Source organism: Mastacembelus armatus, chromosome 12 (assembly GCF_900324485.2).
Source record: "Mastacembelus armatus chromosome 12, fMasArm1.2, whole genome shotgun sequence".
Taxonomy (NCBI): domain Eukaryota; kingdom Metazoa; phylum Chordata; class Actinopteri; order Synbranchiformes; family Mastacembelidae; genus Mastacembelus; species Mastacembelus armatus.
Window position 1 is genome coordinate 4,739,792 of NC_046644.1, and position 18,576 is coordinate 4,758,367.

At 41.1% G+C, this 18,576-nt stretch overlaps 3 protein-coding genes across 4 annotated transcripts in view; 1 reads left to right on the forward strand and 2 right to left on the reverse strand.

Moving 5' to 3' along the window:
* The first annotated feature begins 18 nt into the window (after nt 1–18).
* pum3 (pumilio RNA-binding family member 3) lies at nt 19–9,602 on the forward strand. Its single transcript, XM_026298442.1, has 18 exons — nt 19–91; nt 956–1,019; nt 1,098–1,298; nt 1,610–1,796; nt 1,969–2,044; nt 2,236–2,329; nt 2,659–2,725; nt 3,074–3,248; nt 3,401–3,504; nt 5,848–5,926; nt 6,058–6,156; nt 6,498–6,551; nt 6,841–6,921; nt 7,044–7,186; nt 7,796–8,018; nt 8,206–8,293; nt 8,850–8,940; nt 9,226–9,602. Exons 2-18 carry the CDS (start codon nt 956–958, stop codon nt 9,353–9,355), a joined length of 1,956 nt encoding a protein of 651 aa, XP_026154227.1. The 5' UTR covers nt 19–91; the 3' UTR covers nt 9,356–9,602.
* A 794-nt stretch (nt 9,603–10,396) lies between these two features.
* kcnv2a (potassium channel, subfamily V, member 2a) lies at nt 10,397–14,810 on the reverse strand. The gene is made up of 9 exons (XM_026297930.1): nt 14,676–14,810; nt 14,359–14,502; nt 13,375–13,553; nt 13,098–13,269; nt 12,466–12,660; nt 12,052–12,300; nt 11,787–11,903; nt 11,451–11,576; nt 10,397–11,272 (listed from the first exon to the last, which is right to left on the reverse strand). Exons 1-9 carry the CDS (start codon nt 14,808–14,810, stop codon nt 11,003–11,005), a joined length of 1,587 nt encoding a protein of 528 aa, XP_026153715.1. The 3' UTR covers nt 10,397–11,002.
* Nucleotides 14,811–16,394: 1,584 nt separating this feature from the next.
* vldlr (very low density lipoprotein receptor) overlaps nt 16,395–18,576 on the reverse strand; it is a 46,279-nt gene continuing 44,097 nt past the window's right edge. For both annotated transcript variants that reach the window (XM_026297888.1, XM_026297887.1), the window contains 2 exons: nt 18,155–18,324; nt 16,395–17,525 (listed from right to left, as the gene is read on the reverse strand). In XM_026297888.1, the coding sequence (XP_026153673.1) occupies nt 17,490–17,525; nt 18,155–18,324 (206 nt within the window). In that variant the 3' untranslated portion in view covers nt 16,395–17,489. The remainder of the gene's footprint in view (nt 17,526–18,154; nt 18,325–18,576) is intronic.

Consider the following 18,576-nt stretch of genomic DNA (forward strand, 5'->3'; position numbering starts at 1 on the left):
GTTCAACGTCATTGGACGGTTTATGCCGTAAACCGTGCTAGATAGGGAACGCATGGACGGAGCTCTAGCAGCGTGTGTGCACTTCTAAAATGTAAGTTACATCAGTCAAATGTTGTATATCTTGTTAATGTTTGCATTAATGGTACAGATAAATTACAGAGGCGTGTAGTTTAACAGCATTCTGTTGTTTGTGCTATTAACTAAATACATTGGAGGTGAAATACCCAAACCGTTTAACTAACGCTAGCTAAGTTCATATCCATGAGTAAAGATACAGTATAAAAGAAGGTTGGCTAAAGCCAGTGTGCAGCATATAAATACAAATAAATAAATAAATAACAGTGCCAATAAAAATGCTCTTACGTTAAATAGTGGTAGTTTTACATAACGTTGTTTTCCAGAGTCGTTGCGTAGGGGTCAGATTATGCTGTTATTTGTGGAGTGGTTGTTAACTGTACCTTCTAAGAAGTTTCAAATCAGAAAGGAGAAATATACTGCATTGCAAATACACTGTAAAAGGACATTGTCAAAGTCTCCTAACATAGGGTCAGTAATCAGTAAGTTAGAACTGGGACTTTTTAAGTAGTACGTCCACCTGATTGCACCTACTTTGAACTCTTATTGTTGCTTGAAGTTTTGTGAGTTTGGCTGTGTAGAGTATTTCTCTGAATATTCAGTGTATTTGTAGATCTTTAATGCAACATACACACTTGACTGGATTTCTGAAACCCGGCCTAAAGTTTGTTTCTATGCTCAACCTAATACCAACTCTGTTTATACCAACATACAGGCAAAAATCAAATAACTTTCCAGCAAGTTTAAGAGACTGAACCGCAGTTACATTATTACAGTACAGATCTTGAAATGTGTTCTTTTGAAATTACTGCTCAGCCACTGAATCAGGTTTCTGATTACTGTATCTGTATTTCATTTGTGTTATCTCCATTGTGTGAAGATGGAAGCCAAATTGAAAAATACTTCCCCTAAAGGTGGAAAGAAGCTGACACAGAAGGGAAAAGGTAAAGCAAGTTTCACATCAACCAGCTTTGTACATCAGCTGTTTCAGCCAGATTTGTCATTGGCACTTCTTACTCCAGATTCTATAGGGACCAAACTAGGTGGTAAACCAGGCGGCAAGCCAGGCAGTAAAAAGCCCTTCAAACCATACAACACAGAGAAGAGCAGATTGGGGAAGAGTAAGGATGGCGACAAGAAAGAACACAAGTTTGCTTTCTCCAAAGGCGGGAAGGGCCCAAAGAAGAGGAAACTGCTGCCAGTTAAAGAACAGGAGAGTGAAGGTGAGAAACACATGCTTTCTGCTCATTGTCCTCAGGTCCTGACAGATTAGAAGGAGATTTCAGATCTTTGTACTGGTTGACTTTTCATTACATTTTTCTTTATGATGTTCACCCTTGACTCCCGATTAGCCCTCACCAAGTGTCACAGTGCCAATGAATTTAAAGTAACACAGTGCATCACAGGAAGTTAGGGGAAGACATCTACAAAGTCAGGGCATTGTGACTGTTGACTGCTGTGCTCAACTTTAATTTGAGCTCCTGCCTGGATTCAGCCCAGCTTCTTGATGAATATTACTACAATGTCAAAACAGATCCGGCAGCTAAGAGGATGAGGAAAGAGGGGTTTAAGCCAAAGAAGACGGAGTTGACAAAGGAGGAGCTGAAGAAGAACAGGCAGCAGAGAAAGAAAGAGCTGAAGAAGAGCAGACAGCAGGCAGACAGGAAGGACATGTACCAAATCATCTGCCATTCCAAACAAGTGTGGGGAGACCTCAGGAGGTTTGTTTTTATACTCATACCCAGTACTTGCTTAAAACTAACTTTACACCTGGCCCCGTCATTAATCAGATACGCATGAGCACGAATTTCTGTGAAGATACTGTAGAGAACTATGAATGCTGTGCTGCTGCCTGCTCACTGACCAATGATGGTGGTGCATGTGTGTCAACAGGAGGAAATGCGACAATGACTTGAAGAAGAAACTGATGAAGGAGCTTCATGATCTCATCCACGGAAAGGTCAAACAGGTGATTATCACTGTTTTTTGTTTTTTTCGTCTTTTGACTCCATCAGAAATCACTGCAGAATCACTTGAGATTGAGCTTTGCTGTTAACTGCCTATATAGCAATTAAAGCAGTTGGGACATTCTCCTGCACTTGCATTTTGACTTTACTTTATCCTTGACTATTGTCTCCAACCATGTGCTCCTGCTTCCAGATGGCATATGCTCACGATTCTGTACGAGTGATACAGTGTTTCATCCAGTTCGGCAGCCACGAGCAGAGACAGCAAGTGTTTGATGAGCTCAAAGGTGAGCACCTAGTTCTTCATCTGTCACCATTTTAACTCATACTTTGTCCTTTGGGTGGCTGTTATCCCCAGCACTCACATCTTCAGACAACATGGCATCTGCTCTCAGCGAACACAAAGAGAAACACAAACGTTAGCTCTTAAGTCTATGGTAGGACACAGTCGGTGAAATATCACTCTCTAATCAGCAGCATATAAAACTTGAATGTGATGATGTGAGACCCACAGCACATCTGTTGTACATATTTTTTATTGAACGAATGACTTGAACTAATTAAACTAATTACTGTTGTAACTAACGAGCATTAAGGCTGTGATTGTTTCCTACAGATGACATCATTGGTTTGTGTAAGTCGCAGTATGGCAGGCACGTGGTGAAAAAACTGCTGATGTATGGGTGAGTCAGCTCTCTTCCTCTAGCCATAGTATGGCTTCATACTGACAGGCGTTTCTCTTATTTTGTCCACCACATTTAAACAAGTGAGACTTGGCTAAATAATCACCTCCTATATAATGCTGCAAAGTTAAACAGCTTTAGAGACTACAGGCCCCAAAGTGATTACACAGTTGAATCAGCAGCTCTCTTAAACAGCTTGATCACAAACTGAACATTATCACCTTCATGGAGCAGGATTTACTGTTGCATTAGTTTTATCTTGGTGTTCTCAATAAATTGGTACCAGTGTGTATAGATGTCATTTCTATGCGACGACATGAAATGTGTGTATTTTTTTTGCCTCCACAGGAACAAGGAGCTGATGGCGGCTGTGATTCAAACATTTAAGGGGCATGTACGGCAGATGCTTCGCCATGCCGCCGCCTCGTCCATCATCGAATATGCCTACAACGACAAAGCCGTGCTCGCACAGAGACTCATGCTTACTGAGGAGCTGTACGGAAACACCTTCACTGTCTGCAGGGTATGCACATCTACAGACCTGCACAAAATAGCCCCAGGCTGCATCCACACAACAGACTTTAAGTAAAAATGACTTCTCCACATATCATGGTTTGGTTTTTCAAACACCTGCTGACTAGATACCTGTGAAAATTGCTCCCCCTGTGTGTCCAGTCGTCAGTGTGTAACACCATTGAGAAGGTTGCAGCGGCAAACCCAGACAAGGTGAACAGCATCATCGACGAGATGAAGCAGATCCTCACTCCCATGGCCCAGAAGTAAGACCAGACAACTAAAAAAGATGATATAAGAACCGAAGGGGAATGAAGTACAAACATTGAGTAAATCAGTCACTGTTTTTTAATAACTGATGAATCATATAAGCAAAACAACAACCATTCTTTGGTTCCATGTGAGGATTTTCTCCTTCTGTGTTATGGTAATGGCGCTTGAATGTCTTTGATAATATAGATCATTTAAAATATATTGCCTTGAGGTTATGGGCACATCTGATGGGACCATAACTAGTTTCTGTAAATCCAGTGGTTGGTTAGTTAGAACTACATCAGCGTTCATAAAAAAAAAAAGAGTAGAAAGCAAAGCAGTATACAGTGGGTACGGAAAGTATTCAGACCCCTTTAAATTTTTCACTCTTTGTGTCATTGCAGCCATTTGCCTAAATCCAAAAAGTTCATTTTATTTCTCATTAATGTACACTCAGCACCCCATCTTGACAGAAAAAAACAGAAATGTAGAAATTTTTGCAAATTTATTAAAAAAGAAAAACTGAAATATCACATGGTCATAAGTATTCAGACCCTGTGCTCAGTATTGAGTAGAAGCACCCTTTTGAGCTAGTACAGCCATGAGTCTTCTTGGGAATGATGCAACAAGTTTTTCACACCTGGATTTGGGGATCCTCTGCCATTCTTCCTTGCAGATCCTCTCCAGTTCTGTCAGGTTGGATGGTGAACGTTGGTGGACAGCCATTTTCAGGTCTCTCCAGAGATGTTCAATTGGGTTTAGGTCAGGGCTCTGGTTGGGCCAGTCAAGAACGGTCACAGAGTTGTTCCGAAGCCACTCCTTTGTTATTTTAGCTGTGTGCTTAGGGTCATTGTCCTGTTGAAAGGTGAACCTTTGGCCCAGTCTGAGGTCCTGAGCACTCTGGAAGAGGTTTTCTTCCAGGATATCTCTGTACTTGGCCGCATTCATCTTTCCTTCAATTGCAACCAGTCGTCCTGTCCCTGCAGCTGAAAAACACCCCCACAACATGATGCTCCCACCACCATGTTTCACTGTAGGGATTGTATTGGGCAGGTGATGAGCAGTGCCTGGTTTTCTCCACACATACCGCTTAGAATTAACACTAAAAAGTTCAATCTTGGTCTCATCAGACCAGAGAATCTTATTTCTCATAGTCTGGGAGTCCTTCATGTGTTCTTTGGCAAACTCTATGCAGGCTTTCATGTGTCTTGCACTGAGGAGAGGCTTCCGTCGGGCCACTCTGCCATAAAGCCCCGACTGGTGGAGGGCTGCAGTGATAGTTGACTTTGTGGAACTTTCTCCCATCTCCCTCCTGCATCTCTGGAGCTCAGCCACAGTGATCTTTGGGTTCTTCTTTACCTCTCTCACCAAGGCTCTTCTCCCACGATTGCTCAGTTTGGCTGGACGGCCAGGTCTAGGAAGAGTTCTGGTCGTCCCAAACTTTTTCCATTTGAGGATTATGGAGGCCACTGTGCTCTTAGGAACCTTGAGTGCTGCAGAAATTCTTTTGTAACCTTGGCCAGATCTGTGCCTTGCCACAGTTCTGTCTCTGAGCTCCTTGGGCAGTTCCTTCGACCTCATGATTCTCATTTGCTCTGACATGCACTGTGAGCTGTAAGGTCTTATATAGACAGGTGTGTGCCTTTCCTAATCAAGTCCAATCAGTTTAATTAAACACAGCTGGACTCCAATGAAGGAGCAGAACCATCTCAAGGAGGATCAGAAGAAATGGACAGCATGTGAGTTAAATATGAGTGTCACTGCAAAGGGTCTGAATACTTATGACCATGTGATATTTCAGTTTTTCTTTTTTAATAAATTTGCAAAAATTTCTACATTTCTGTTTTTTTCTGTCAAGATGGGGTGCTGAGTGTACATTAATGAGAAATAACATGAACTTTTTTGATTTTGGCAAATGGCTGCAATGACACAAAGAGTGAAAAATTTAAAGGGGTCTGAATACTTTCCGTACCCACTGTATAAATAGTAGGAGTTGATGCAGAGAGCTGAGCATTGAACTGATGTGATTAGTGATATTTTTAAGATGAAGTCCACAAGAGAAAATTTGAAAGTTCAAGTCAGTCAGATGAGGTTCCTGAACTCTCCTGGTTACAAAGATATTTTTTTTTTTTTTTTTTTTTTTTTTAATTCATTGAATAAGTTAAAGGTGAAAGGAAGGTCAAAAATATGTATGAATACGTGCAGCTTTATGTTTACATTTTTATTTCATTCTCACTTTCCTTTATCTAATTTAATGTAAGTTTAATATGCAGTTTCTTTTTTCACTTCTTCACTTTTATTAGATTTTATTTATCTGTAGTATTTTAACTATGTTTACTTCCATTGTTATGTTTTAGAGAGCAGGTGATCAAACACTCTTTGGTCCACAAAGTCTTCCTGGACTTTTTCCTCTTGGCCCCTGAAAAACAGAGGACGGTGAGCAGCTTCACATGATCTTGTATAATTACTGAATATTTGTAGAGCAGCACATTTGTCTAGCATATGCAAAGGTAGGTTTTCACTACATGTTCCCTCTCTTTGGTTTGTGTTTTTTCTGACGTGAGCAGGAGATGATCGAGTCCATCAGAGAGTCAGTTGTCTATATGGCTTACACTCATGATGGAGCGCGGGTGGCAATGCATTGTCTATGGCATGGGACGGCCAAGGTGTGTAGAAACACAAACACACAGATACTGTGAAAATGGTGAACAGATTTTAAACTCTGTTACTGTCCTGAAGAAAGATTACAAAACCTAACAGAACTAGACTTAGGAGAAAAAAAGGAACCATGGCAGGAGCAGCTTATGTAGCCTGGAGCCTGCAGTCCCAAACAGAGATGAGGAGCAGGCTACAGATTTCACTCACTTCTTTCCACCTCCACACCTTCACACTAGTTTCATTTTTAAAGTAATAGTCTCTTCAGACCCAGGTTTGGCCACTTAATGGCTACAGGAGTAAAAGGAATGAACTGAACATCAGTGTCTTTTTGTTTTTTTCCATGTTTCAGGACAGAAAAGTCATCATCAAAACTATGAAGACATATATGGTGAAGTTTGCCACGGTGAGTTGTTAGTGCTGCTCTGATCAAGTTTTTTTTCAGTCATTAATAAAAACAAGCAGTTGGTTTTTAAGCTCACTGGATTTTAGCAAAGCTTGGACTTCAGGTAAAAAGGTATGAATCAAGGGATTGTTTTAGGCTTTTAGAAGTCAAAGTGAGACTGTGTCTACAGCTTAAACAGAGCACTTTTTAAAGTGAATGTTCAGCTCAGCTGAAAGCACATGCAGTGATGTCAGAGCACAGCCCACCTGTTGACCATGTGTCAGACTGGCTGGATCTTATTTGTCTGCAGGGGGAGTTTGGTCACCTCGTTCTTCTGGCCATGTTTGACTGTGTGGACGACACCAAGCTGGTCAGACAGGCAGTGCTCTCAGTAAGTCTGATGATGGTTTGATGATGCTCAATATTACTCCTGTCCTGAGTGCAATTTTAAATCAAAAATCATTTAAAGAAGGCCTGAGACTCATTTTAAAGTATCTTGTCTAATCTGCGCAGGAGATCTTGTTATCTCTTGATGAGGTCATCAATAATAAATATGGTAAGAAGGTTCTGTTGTACCTGCTGAGCCCCAGAGACCCAGCCCACCTGCTGCCAGAGATCATCAAGGTGCTGGAGCAAGGAGACAGGAACGCACACAGGTAACAGTCCTGAGAGACTTAGGCAGACTTTATTGACATTGTATCCAGAGAAGAAATCATGGTATCCAGTATGAGTGGAATATTTTCAATTAGAGTTCAGCAGTCTGCTGTGTCTGTGCAGCCTGGTGGTCCTGCATTGAATGCTGCAGAACCATGGAGAACAGTCCATGGTGGGGGTGTGAGGAGTCACTGATGATATTACCCTCGGGACATGCACTACTTAGGTGCAGTTTCCTGATTGGAGGGAAGAGAGGTCCCAGTGATTTTCTCCGCTATCCTCACATTCTTCCAGTCAGAGGCACTGCAGTGTCCACACCACACAGAGATGCAATTGTTTAAAATGCTCTCTTTGGCACAGATCTGCCACAGAGGTGCTGACTGTCAGCATCACATTGAGTGATAATATTACTGTGAATCTGAGGCATTCCTTACTTTAAAGTCTGCCTTAAACATAGACTGTGCTCAAAGATGGATGTTATGGGTTATTTTGTAGCACCAAGTCTCTAGTTATAAGCTGAATTTACTGAAACAAAGAGATCCTTTGGAAATCAGGTAAACTAACACTCAAGAAGACCCACAGTAATATCAGCTCTGCAACTTTCTTGTTAGTAAAAAGGACACAACAGTTCGGAGGAAGGAGTTGCTGGAATTCGTCTCTCCCCCGTTACTAGAGTATCTCCGTGACAACGCAGCCACAATGGCGACGGACAAAGCGACCAGCGTCACCATTAGCGACATCTTGGCATCAGCCTGTGGGGACCTGCGACCTGCCATGATGTCTGTGGCTCAGCTGGCCAATCAGGAGTTAGTGCCGGGCGGGATCAAAGGACAGGTGATTTTTAAATGAGCATAAAACCAGAAAGACTGAAGTAAACACATCAACAGGTTCATAACTTATTTCCACTTTTTGTTGTGTGAAAATCCCTATATTTAAATGGTCAGTACCAAAACATTACAGGTAATTTGTCACATCTCAGCAGCCATTCATCACTCTGAATTCTGTGTTATTTCCTCTGTAGCTTCACATGGCTGAGCATCCAGCAGGACACCTGGTGCTGAAATGGCTCATAGAGCAGGATATGACACTGGCTGAGGCTGGCAAAGAAGGTAAAAACACACACAGTCCCCTAGGCCTTCTCATCCAGACAGCTGCCGTGGTGGTGATTATCTAAATGAAGATAATCCTGCTTGTCAAAAGAACTCACTAACATTCATTTCAAACAGTCACTGAACAATTCACCATCTTGAGTTTTGTTCATTTGCGTTCTGGTGAATTTAAAGCCTGATCTGATAAATACTAAATCTAGATGAACATTTCTGGAAACTAGCCATTTCACCTCCATTGTAATATTCTAATGAGTCTCACTTTGAGGCTCATGTTTCTTCATTTGATTTAAATCACAGGGATTGGCTTCTGTCTTTCTGAAAGAAAAAAAAAACAGTTTATTATGTTGAGATTCAAAGAATAAAAACACTCATTATTTTGATGGATTGCCATGCTGGGGAAAATCCAAAGATATTGGCAGGAGAGAGAAAGAGAGAGAGAATGAGAATTTTATGTCATACAAAACAATATATCCAAACCCATGGCTCAGTTTTCCACCAAATTGCATTAAAACGCTTAGTAACTTTTTTTTTCCTCTGTATCTCTTCTTCCCAACAGAGCGGTTTGCCAGGATACTGGTGGACACAGTGGGGAGTGATAAATTGAAGAGCTGGGTCAAAGTCAACAGAGGAGCCATGGTGCTCTGCAGGTCAGTGTGTACAGACATTCATAACACAAACAGAATACACAGTGTTGTGCTGGTTTCAAGGGATCAGTTAAACAACCAGAAACTGCAGTGCTCATAGCAGTGACAAAAGAAATTGTGACCGAAATTATCAAGAGTAACCTGAAATGGCAAACTGACTTCTTGACCTCATACAAGCCACACTGTTTCCAGTTTTTCCCTGTAAATGAAACCCAGAGAAAATGTTTGGCTACCTGCTCACACACTAAACCACCTGTCTGAAATCACTGCCTGTGTTTTTCTGTGTAGCCTCCTGAACAGCTGTGACAAGTCTGTGGCTGCAAAGGTGAAAGCAGCACTCAAGCCCATCACTTCAGAGCTCAGCAGAATCAGCAACAACAAAGGAGCTGAAATCCTGCTGGAGAACCTGAAGAAGTAGACATGCTGTATTTCACACACACCACAAAAGCCCAGCTTTTGGCAAAAAGGGCAACATTCTCATTCCCAGGATTTACTGGGAAACATCTACCAGATTGCAAGTGCTTTTGGCTACAATGGGATATTACTTGTTGTCCATGTGCAGATATTTATCTGCCAGTTTTACCACATATGAGCAGGACTGGTTCTTTTAGAAGGACTGGGACATACTGAGCTATCTAGACAGCAGCACAGGTACGTGCTGACAGTAATCCTGGATTGTTTGTAGTATGTATTATTGATTTTTTTTTTTTTTTTTTCTGTAAAAACTTGTACCTTTGAAAAAGAAATGTGTGTGAAAATAAAGATAAGTATTACTGTATTCAACAGAGAAGCTGGAGTACTGTGGGAGTCCAAGGCTGCAGAAGATAAATGACATTTTCCTGTTTGAAATCGCCCAATTACTGCCAAAAATTAACATTTAAATGAAAATGCTATAGTCAAATATGTTACACATGCACACTTGCCCCTTCATCTTATCATACACACAATATCCTTCACACACTCTTGCTATAGGCCTTTTTCACTTTTTCTCAGCTGGCTCCTTCCAGCAGAGCAGTGGCTGTCCACACAGCTCCCTCTAGATCAGTGGTTCCCAACCCTGTCCCTCAAGGACCCCTGCCCTGCTCGTTTTCCAGCTATACCCACAGCTGATTACTTTTGTTAGAAAACAAGCAGGGCAGGGGTCCTTGAGGACCAGGTTTGGGAACCACTGCTCTGGATGACTGAACCCAAGGCTAATCCCAGATACCTTACTTAGGAATCTCACGCCAATATCTGCCAATAATAGTGAAGGTTTGCGGTTTCCCAATTAGATGCAGCCCTCTCTTTGGCTGAGAATACAAACACAGTGTTCACTTTGATTAGTTTAGGAGTCCCTAGGTGACAGGAACAGAATAACGCAGATAGGAAAATAACAGCACGTGGTACCTCATACAATGCCAAACAGGCGAGCCCTCGACATTTAACTTGTGGCAAGAAAGTGAAGGTGTATTTCCTCGAGTCAGTCCCAGTTCAGTGTTTTAACATCCTGTGCTACTCTGGAATGATAACGCTGTTTACGCACACACTCAGAGAGCTTCACAGCATCATGACAAACATCCATCGTTCATATGTCAAATCTTTAACCTGTGATTTATTTCAGTCCTATTGTCATTCACGTCTGAATCCTGGATTACACATGAGCTTTAGAGACTAATAGAGAGCATGTGGACGGAGGAAGACAGACAGTTTTATCATAGAAGTATGTAGATTAAACAGACTAAGGATGAGTAGATAGAATTTGTTTCCCCTAGCTTTCTCCTAATGCATGCTGGGATAGGCTTACAAGGAATACAGAGGATGGATAAAACGACAAAACTGAATATCCTTTTCAGAAACAATGCAACATGCTCAAAATGCCACGACTCTTCTGGATGTGAACAGGTGAAGTTACCATTGTACAGAATCTGCAGAGTATCCACCAGCTGGTGTGTGTCCAGCCTGAAGAAAGAATATTAGCATAGCATCCTGTGATATCACCTGCAGGTTTCATAAAGGACTGTTTGGCATATCCATGGTCAAAAATCCCCAAGACATTTGTATTACAGTTAGCTTTGAAATCTCAAAGTCATATTGTCCTGGGCTGAACAGCGTCCTCACAGTACTCAGCCAACTTCTTTGCTGCCCTTTTGCTGAAGTGCAGCTTACCGCGGGCCCTGCTGATGGCGCTGTATTCATGGGACTTGAGCTTGGAGTAGTAGTCAGAGAATTTGTTGTAGAGGATTGAAATGGGCATGCCGTTGAGGATGATGCCAAAGGAGATGCAGGTGAAGGCGAAGATACGGCCCAGGTTGGTCTCTGGAAGCATGTCGCCATAACCCACCGTGGAAATACTCACCTGAAGGATCAAAGAGAGGCACAAACAAAAGACTGACTATAAAGACTTCAATCTAAAATGAGGGGTTGAGGTGAGGTGCAGATGCCCTAATAACTGCTAGCCATTAGAGAGATTTTACCATGTAGGTAAAGGTAACAGCCAGGTCTGAATGTGTACGTGTACGTGTTTCTGGACTCACAGCGGCCCACCACCATGCATTTGGAATGGATGTGAAGTTAGTGTTGGAAACATCATGCTCCACAGTGTACACCATCGCTGAGAACATGAAGATCCCCATAGCAATGAAGAGCAGTAAGCAACCCACCTGCACACACAAACACATCACAGTTTGTATTTCCTCCATGTGTTATCTTTTTGCTCATAGCTTTCAGGCATAGAAGTCTTGGAATCAAAGATTTTTTTTAATGCTCATCAAATTATCATTATATTTGTACCCGAGTATGAGAATTCAGGTAAAATGTTTTTATTCCTATAACTGGTTTATTTGATATAGGCTACAGGTTCAGAGTCTGACCTGCTGGTAACACTGTCTGAGTGTGAAGCCAAAGGCTCTAAGGCCTGTGGAGTGGCGTGCCAGTTTCAAGATCCTGAAGATCCGCATTAGGCGCATGATCCTCAGAACTTGACCCACCTACAGAGAAAAAGAGAAGAAGGACCAGTAAACACACCTGAGACAAGAAATCTAATTTGCTGGTTTCACCGTTATTTGGAGTCAGGGGCTGTTGGTATTTTCTGTTCTAATCACCTCCTCCTTCACCAATCAACCCCCTTTTCCCCACCTTTCCAACACGAGCCACAGTCTCGATGTCCCCTGAGTACAAATGTGTGTCCTTGTCCTCGAAGCACTCCAGGATCATCTGCAGGTAGTGCGGCAGGATGGCAATTAGGTCAACAGTGTTCAGCATGCTGCGTCCGAAACACTTGAGGTCAGGGGTGGACACCAGGCGCAGCAGGTATTCCAGGGTGAAGAAGGTGATGCATAATGTCTCAGCATACTCAAATCTGCCAACAGGCTGGCCTGACGCTGTCTGAAACAGATAAATAGAAACTGCTTTTTTTTCCAGTCACTGCAACTTTTGAAGACGCTGATGTTAGATGGTAACCACTGGATTTAAAGAAAGACCTGCAATGATCTGCCCAATACAAATTTGCCATTATATTTCTTCCACACACAAATACACATACACACACACCTTGTACTGCATCTCCTCCACAGTATTGAGTGTCATGGCAACCAGAGAGACCAGCACGAAGATGGAGGATGCAACCCCCATCAGCTTGGCAGTGACTGAGGAGAACGGCTTTTCCATCAGGTTCCAGATTTTCCTCCGGGTTACCCCGAATGCCATGCCCTCAAATAACATCTCGTTCTCTTCACCTTCATCCACCTGGAGGACATAGGAGAGAAGCAGGAAAAATGTTGATTTCCCTGGCATAACAACATATAATGTAATAAATCGAAGTACTGCATCTTAACATAAGGACAAAGCAAAAATAAAGACCATGGGCTAAAACATGACTGAATTAAAAAAAAAAAAACTAAATGTCAGCAAGTGCATCTGAGTGGGCCCTCTTCTCTGGTGGAAACATCTGTCTAAATCTGTGGCAAGAAAAAGCTTATTCCCTGCTCTCCATCTGTCAAGACAGCAGAATGGAGAATGGTGATTTACAATGTGGGTCAGACAGACTCCGAGTCAGTGGCAAGATTAGGGACAAAATCTCATGGGTAAAAGTAAAAAAAAAAAAAAAACTGCTCTTTTACAACTCTGCTGCATCCTTTCTGTATGACCTTTAGGGAAAAAGGTGAAATGCACAGCCAACACACCTCTGCAATGAGCTGCCTCTGTATTTTCAGCTGCTCGTTCAGCTCATCTTGCCTCTCTTCGAAGGAGATGCGGCAGCAGCGATGGCTGTTTTTGATTCTGACGCCCCAGTAGTTTATCTCCTCCAGGAAGTTGCGAGGGCACAGCTCATCTTTAATCCACAGCACTCCAGTTCTGACGGGAGAAGACAGTCAGGACAATGGTGTCAGTGGTGAGAGGAAAGCTCATGATTGTGTTGAAAGTGAGTCATGTTTATATTCTCTAATCATCTCATGTCACCTGTAGAAGTTAAAGATGTTGTGGAAGATTTTGGGATCTCGATCAAAGAAGAACTCGTTGTTCTGGACTATGTAGTCATCACACAGATCCAGCTTCCTGCTGTGGTCTGTGTATGTGGCCAGCCGGCCAATACGTGTTTTTGGATACTTGGCAGCTAACCTATAGGGCAGGTGATACACCTGGAGAAGAGGAAATATGGGAATGATGCTAAGTACAAATAAACTAGTAAAGAACGATATTGGCTTTTACAACACCAGCCAAATAAATGTCCATCATTAACCAGGTGATAATAGAGAATCATATTGAAATTAGATTTATTCATATAACTCAAACAGGCTATTCGATATCTCTCTTGCTGCAACAAAGTTAGTTTTATCATATATTATGTGAAAGATTTAGCAGCATCTAGTGGAGAGATTGCAGAATGCAATCTTCTGAGCACCCCTCACATTCATCTTTGTTTCCAGACATAAAGGAGAGTACAGCGGTCGTCACCTTTAAACCAAAATGTAATTCCCTGTTTAGAGCCAGTGTTTGGTTTGTCCATTCTGGGCTACTGTATAACATGGCAGTGCAAAATGGCTTCCCCTGTGAAAGGAGACCCGCTCACTATGTAGATTTAAATGGATCATTCAAGATTAAAAAAATGCAATGGTTGGTATTTTCTGGTGACTACAGACTAATGAAAACATATTAATAAAAATTATGTTCATTAATATGAACATTTTCTAACAGACTGCTGTAAATATTACACATTACACCTTTAAGCTGCTTTATATTTTTTCCAGTAATTGTAGTCTATAAAGTGTCAGACAATAGTGAACTGACTTTGAGTCAAAAACATTAAGACCAAATTGCTCCTTTTGCAAAAAGAAGCTATAAAATTGTTCAACCTAAAATAGCACTAAACTTAGAAAAGCATGAGTGATTGATATCAGTCTGGTTTAGAGCCGTTTATTTATGGTAGAAGTTTACTAACGTTACCGTTCCTCCTACGTTGATGTTGAGAATGAATTGTTTGGTCGGAGAGAACAACAAGCGGGAGGGAGACTGCTGGAATTGATCCTCCTCCTCCTCCTCCTCATCATCATACTCGGCATAGAGATCATAAATGTCTCTGCCAAGATCCTTCACAAATAAAAGCCGTATGTTGATTAATTTATTTTGAGCTTACATAAAATTGGACCTGCAAATAATTATTGATCATGGTGCAAAAATAGCCTGAATTACAGTACGATTTCATGATTTTGAGAAGGACTACAACAAATTCTAAACATGTAAAAGTGAAAAAAGTGTCTGACCTGCATGGAGTTCCATGGCTTAAAGGTGCAGATTAAATCCAGACTTTCTGTTGGGTCTTTGACAGCTTGAATCCGGCTGCCGAGCTTGTAGCTGTGGAACAAACTCCTGCTTCGAGCCCTGAGTTGGGTCAACATGCTCACTGCCGTTTGTTTGAAATCTAAAATTAATTAACCTACATGTAGACACTTCTCTGACATTTCACTCTCAAACACACACGACTGGCATTTTGCACATGTACACAAAATCTCACACAGTACAGTACAAATGAGTGAGCACGCGTACAAGGATGATAAATGTCAGAAAGAAATCAGAACTCGCACACAGAGTAATGAAGTAGGATGGGACTCTTGGTCTAATGCTGCTGACTGAGATGATCTGGGTGCTTAAAGTTTTAAATACCATTATCCTCTTCCCTCTCTCTCCGCCTCTCTCTCTCCCCTCCCATCAGCTTTAACATATAACTTTACAATTTTGGTAAACTTAGGTTGGTCAATATGGTTGAAGTCAATATATTTTCAGCTAAGTTTGGATGGGATGGCAATGTCAATCCACTGTGTTGGTCCACAATGAAGTATCGCTTAAAATAATTTTGTGTTGATGGTGACAGAGGTAGTCTGCTTACAGACAACCTTAACATTTGTTTTAGTAATAACTCAGTTCACATTGATGTAAAAACCAGCCAAGCCTGACTCGGAGTGAAACTTTATCATACTGAAGATTTTTGTAATAACTTAAATTTTAAGTACGATACATTGTGAAAATGATTAATTCAATTTTCAATGTATAACTCAGTTTTATAGTGGACTGTGCCAGAAGCCCTCCCTCCTACTTAACTTAAACCTTTACATCTGACATCTCTGCCCTAATCCAAGTGCGTTTGACGTTTTTGATGGCAAGCTGTCAGATCAGTGGAGATTAATCCCCACTGCAGTTAAACGGGGATAATGAACTGATGGAGACGGGCTCATTCCAAATACATTGACAAAGGCTGTTCCACCATCTCAGCCCACATCCTTAACTTCACAAACATGTCTCCTGTTGAACTGCTCTGGCCAAGACAAAGATTAAACAGTAATTGATGCAGAGAGTAAGAAGAGCTTTAAGCTGTGTAACATGTGGGTTTCATATTTCATTGTGATTCCTTAAGGTATTTTTTTCCTTTTATCCAGATAGCAGTAAATCCCTTTTGTAGAGATAGATCCTTCATCTTGTTTGTAGTCTGAATCCTCCTCCTGCCCTCTGATTCATCATTGCTGTTCTCTCATTTTTAATTTGAATAGGAAAGGTCAGACTTCACCTTTGGAACAGTAGTTTGGCAAAATTATCGTCACTCTTAATCTTATTCTTTGGGTTTAAATTGTTTCAAATGAACAGACTGAGTTCAGAGTGAAGTAAACAGTGTCAAAGCTGAGTTACTGTACAAGTCTTTCCTTATTCTGGCAAAACAGGTTCTAAACCAAGTCATTTTACTTCATTCCACATCACAGGTCTCTGCTAATCTGTGCTCCAGTCCATAAAGGTGCTGGATGGAGTTGCAGTCAGGGCTCTGAGCAGTCACTAAACTAAATGGGGGAGGGAGAAAAAAATCTATTAACATGGCGATATGCACTGCAGCACTACTGTGCTGAAACAGCCTCACACACTTTTTTGACAAGCAGTGTATCAGCATATACACAACACGAATAAAGAGGTGGTCATGTTTTCATCAATATCCTGGATAAGGTTTTAATTCTGTAGTGATTTGCAAATCTTCACAGATACAGAGCTCTTAATTGTCCCCCCCCCCCCTGTACAATGCTAGAAAATGTTCACAGCAACAGCACACAAACATAGAAAATAGTTTACCAAAGTCAGTTGTATTTTTTTTTTTTTTTTTTTTATATATATATTTTTTCTTTCTTGTTAAATACATCTGATCTCTAACCCTGGTATGATGCCCAAACATAGCAAAAAACTGATTTCAATCAAATGTATACAATCTTATTTACACAAGGAACATTTGATCAAAGTGCATTGAAGAGAGTCCTGATTGACAGTCATGATGGGTAAATATATACAATGTTTACAAATGCTGAAACCACTGCAATACTTACACACTGCTTCTATGATAACAGTAATCATAATGTGACTGAGAAAACTACTTGTAGGAAACAAAAAAAACAAATGAATTAACAATAAGGAAAACTTACATCTTTTAGAAATTACTGCCCAAAACACAATCCAATCAAATTATTCCAACATCTGAGCCTATTAGATCAGAAGAGGCAAGAGAAGTTTGGACCTAGTTTTCCCAGGGAATGCATTATTAGTTATCAAGCCTCACACCATCTTCAAGACTGACAGCTAAATACCATTTCAGATCTTGTGCAGCAGTTGATCTGTATTGTGAGAAATACTGTGTCCACATGTAAGTCTGAGGTTTAGTCCGAATACAAAGCCCAGTAAGGGATGATCAAACTATGGAAATTCATAACATTTCTCTAATCTGTTGTGAAAAGATGGCAGCAGACCACTTTGGGAGTGTAGGGCAATGAAAAAAAAAGTAAATCAGAGCCAAAATAAATAAATAAATAAAAATCTGTAAAAATTTGAGTGTGCTGAAAGAAAACAGTAATGACACAATTCATTGTAGTATTCACATATTAGTTAACATTTCCTCCAGTCATCCTCTCCACAGAAAATGGCATAATGCACTTCAGAAGGCATGTGGTCGTACTGTAAGGGCTGCTGCTGCTACGGACAACTGTCAGCATGGGACACCATGCAACACCACAAGCCGCCGTAAAAAAACAAAAAAAAAAAACCCTAGACAATCAGGATAAATCGTCATCTGTGCTCACTATCGAAATCTGGAGACAGAGAGAGGGAGGGGGAAGAGAAAGACAGAATTGACTTATGTAAATATTTTGTGTTCTGTCCAAGATAAAGCAGTGTAGCCTAGCTTAACAGGGTGAAATAACAGAATAACATTTATAAAGATCCTTGTTGTACTGCCTTTTGTTTGTTCAATACATACAAACAAATAACTCTTATTTTAGGCAGGATTTTATGCTGCAAAAGTCTTTTTGGCTTCTCCCCATCTGAATGTACAGAGATGTGTGCTGCAGCTGTGAGGGCGACAGCTGAGGTTTGTGTCCATCTAGTGGCCCTGTCCAGCATAGGTTAATCACTAATCTGTCACATCACAGAGATGTGGATGGCCAATAATACACCAAGGATTACTAAAGGCCACAAGCTCAGGGTGGGAGTGAAGGACATTCAGTCTAATGCAGGGCAAACGTATTTAAGCTGCACAGCTGTTCGGAAAGTCTTAAGTATGAGTTTGTTTTATTTTATTGTAAACACGCAATTAAAGTTGCTGTGTGCAACATTTTGTGCGTTCTAGGTCATATGACGTCTACTGATGACTCAGGCATTTTGCTGACCCTCTCGTAGCCACAATCCATTTTGCTCTTTGGGTGTATTTTTGTTTACTCACCGCAGGATAGGTGTGTCCTACGTTAGCACTGTGCCGCGTGATGTCGATGTTGAGGTCTTCTTCAGTGGTCTTCAGGTAGACGGGATTATCGAAGTTCATGCTCTTCTGGTTCTTCATCTGCCAATTTCTCCACATCAGGTAGCCACCGGCTGCTGCCATTGCCAGCAGCACTGAGCAGAGCAACAACATTGTGAGATAATCAGTAATTCAGTATACAAGTTGACAAATCAGGGAATAACTATAGTTCCCACATATGTATAGCAATTTGTAAACAGCATCTCATGGGGGTGAAAATGCTTAACGCTTAGTTTGTGCCCTCAAGTTACACCCTCAATACATTTAAATTGTTCCTCCTTAAACTACCTCTTTTTGTTTAGATTTCACACTTTTGCTTTGTTGAAACATTCTAAAAATATTGTCAC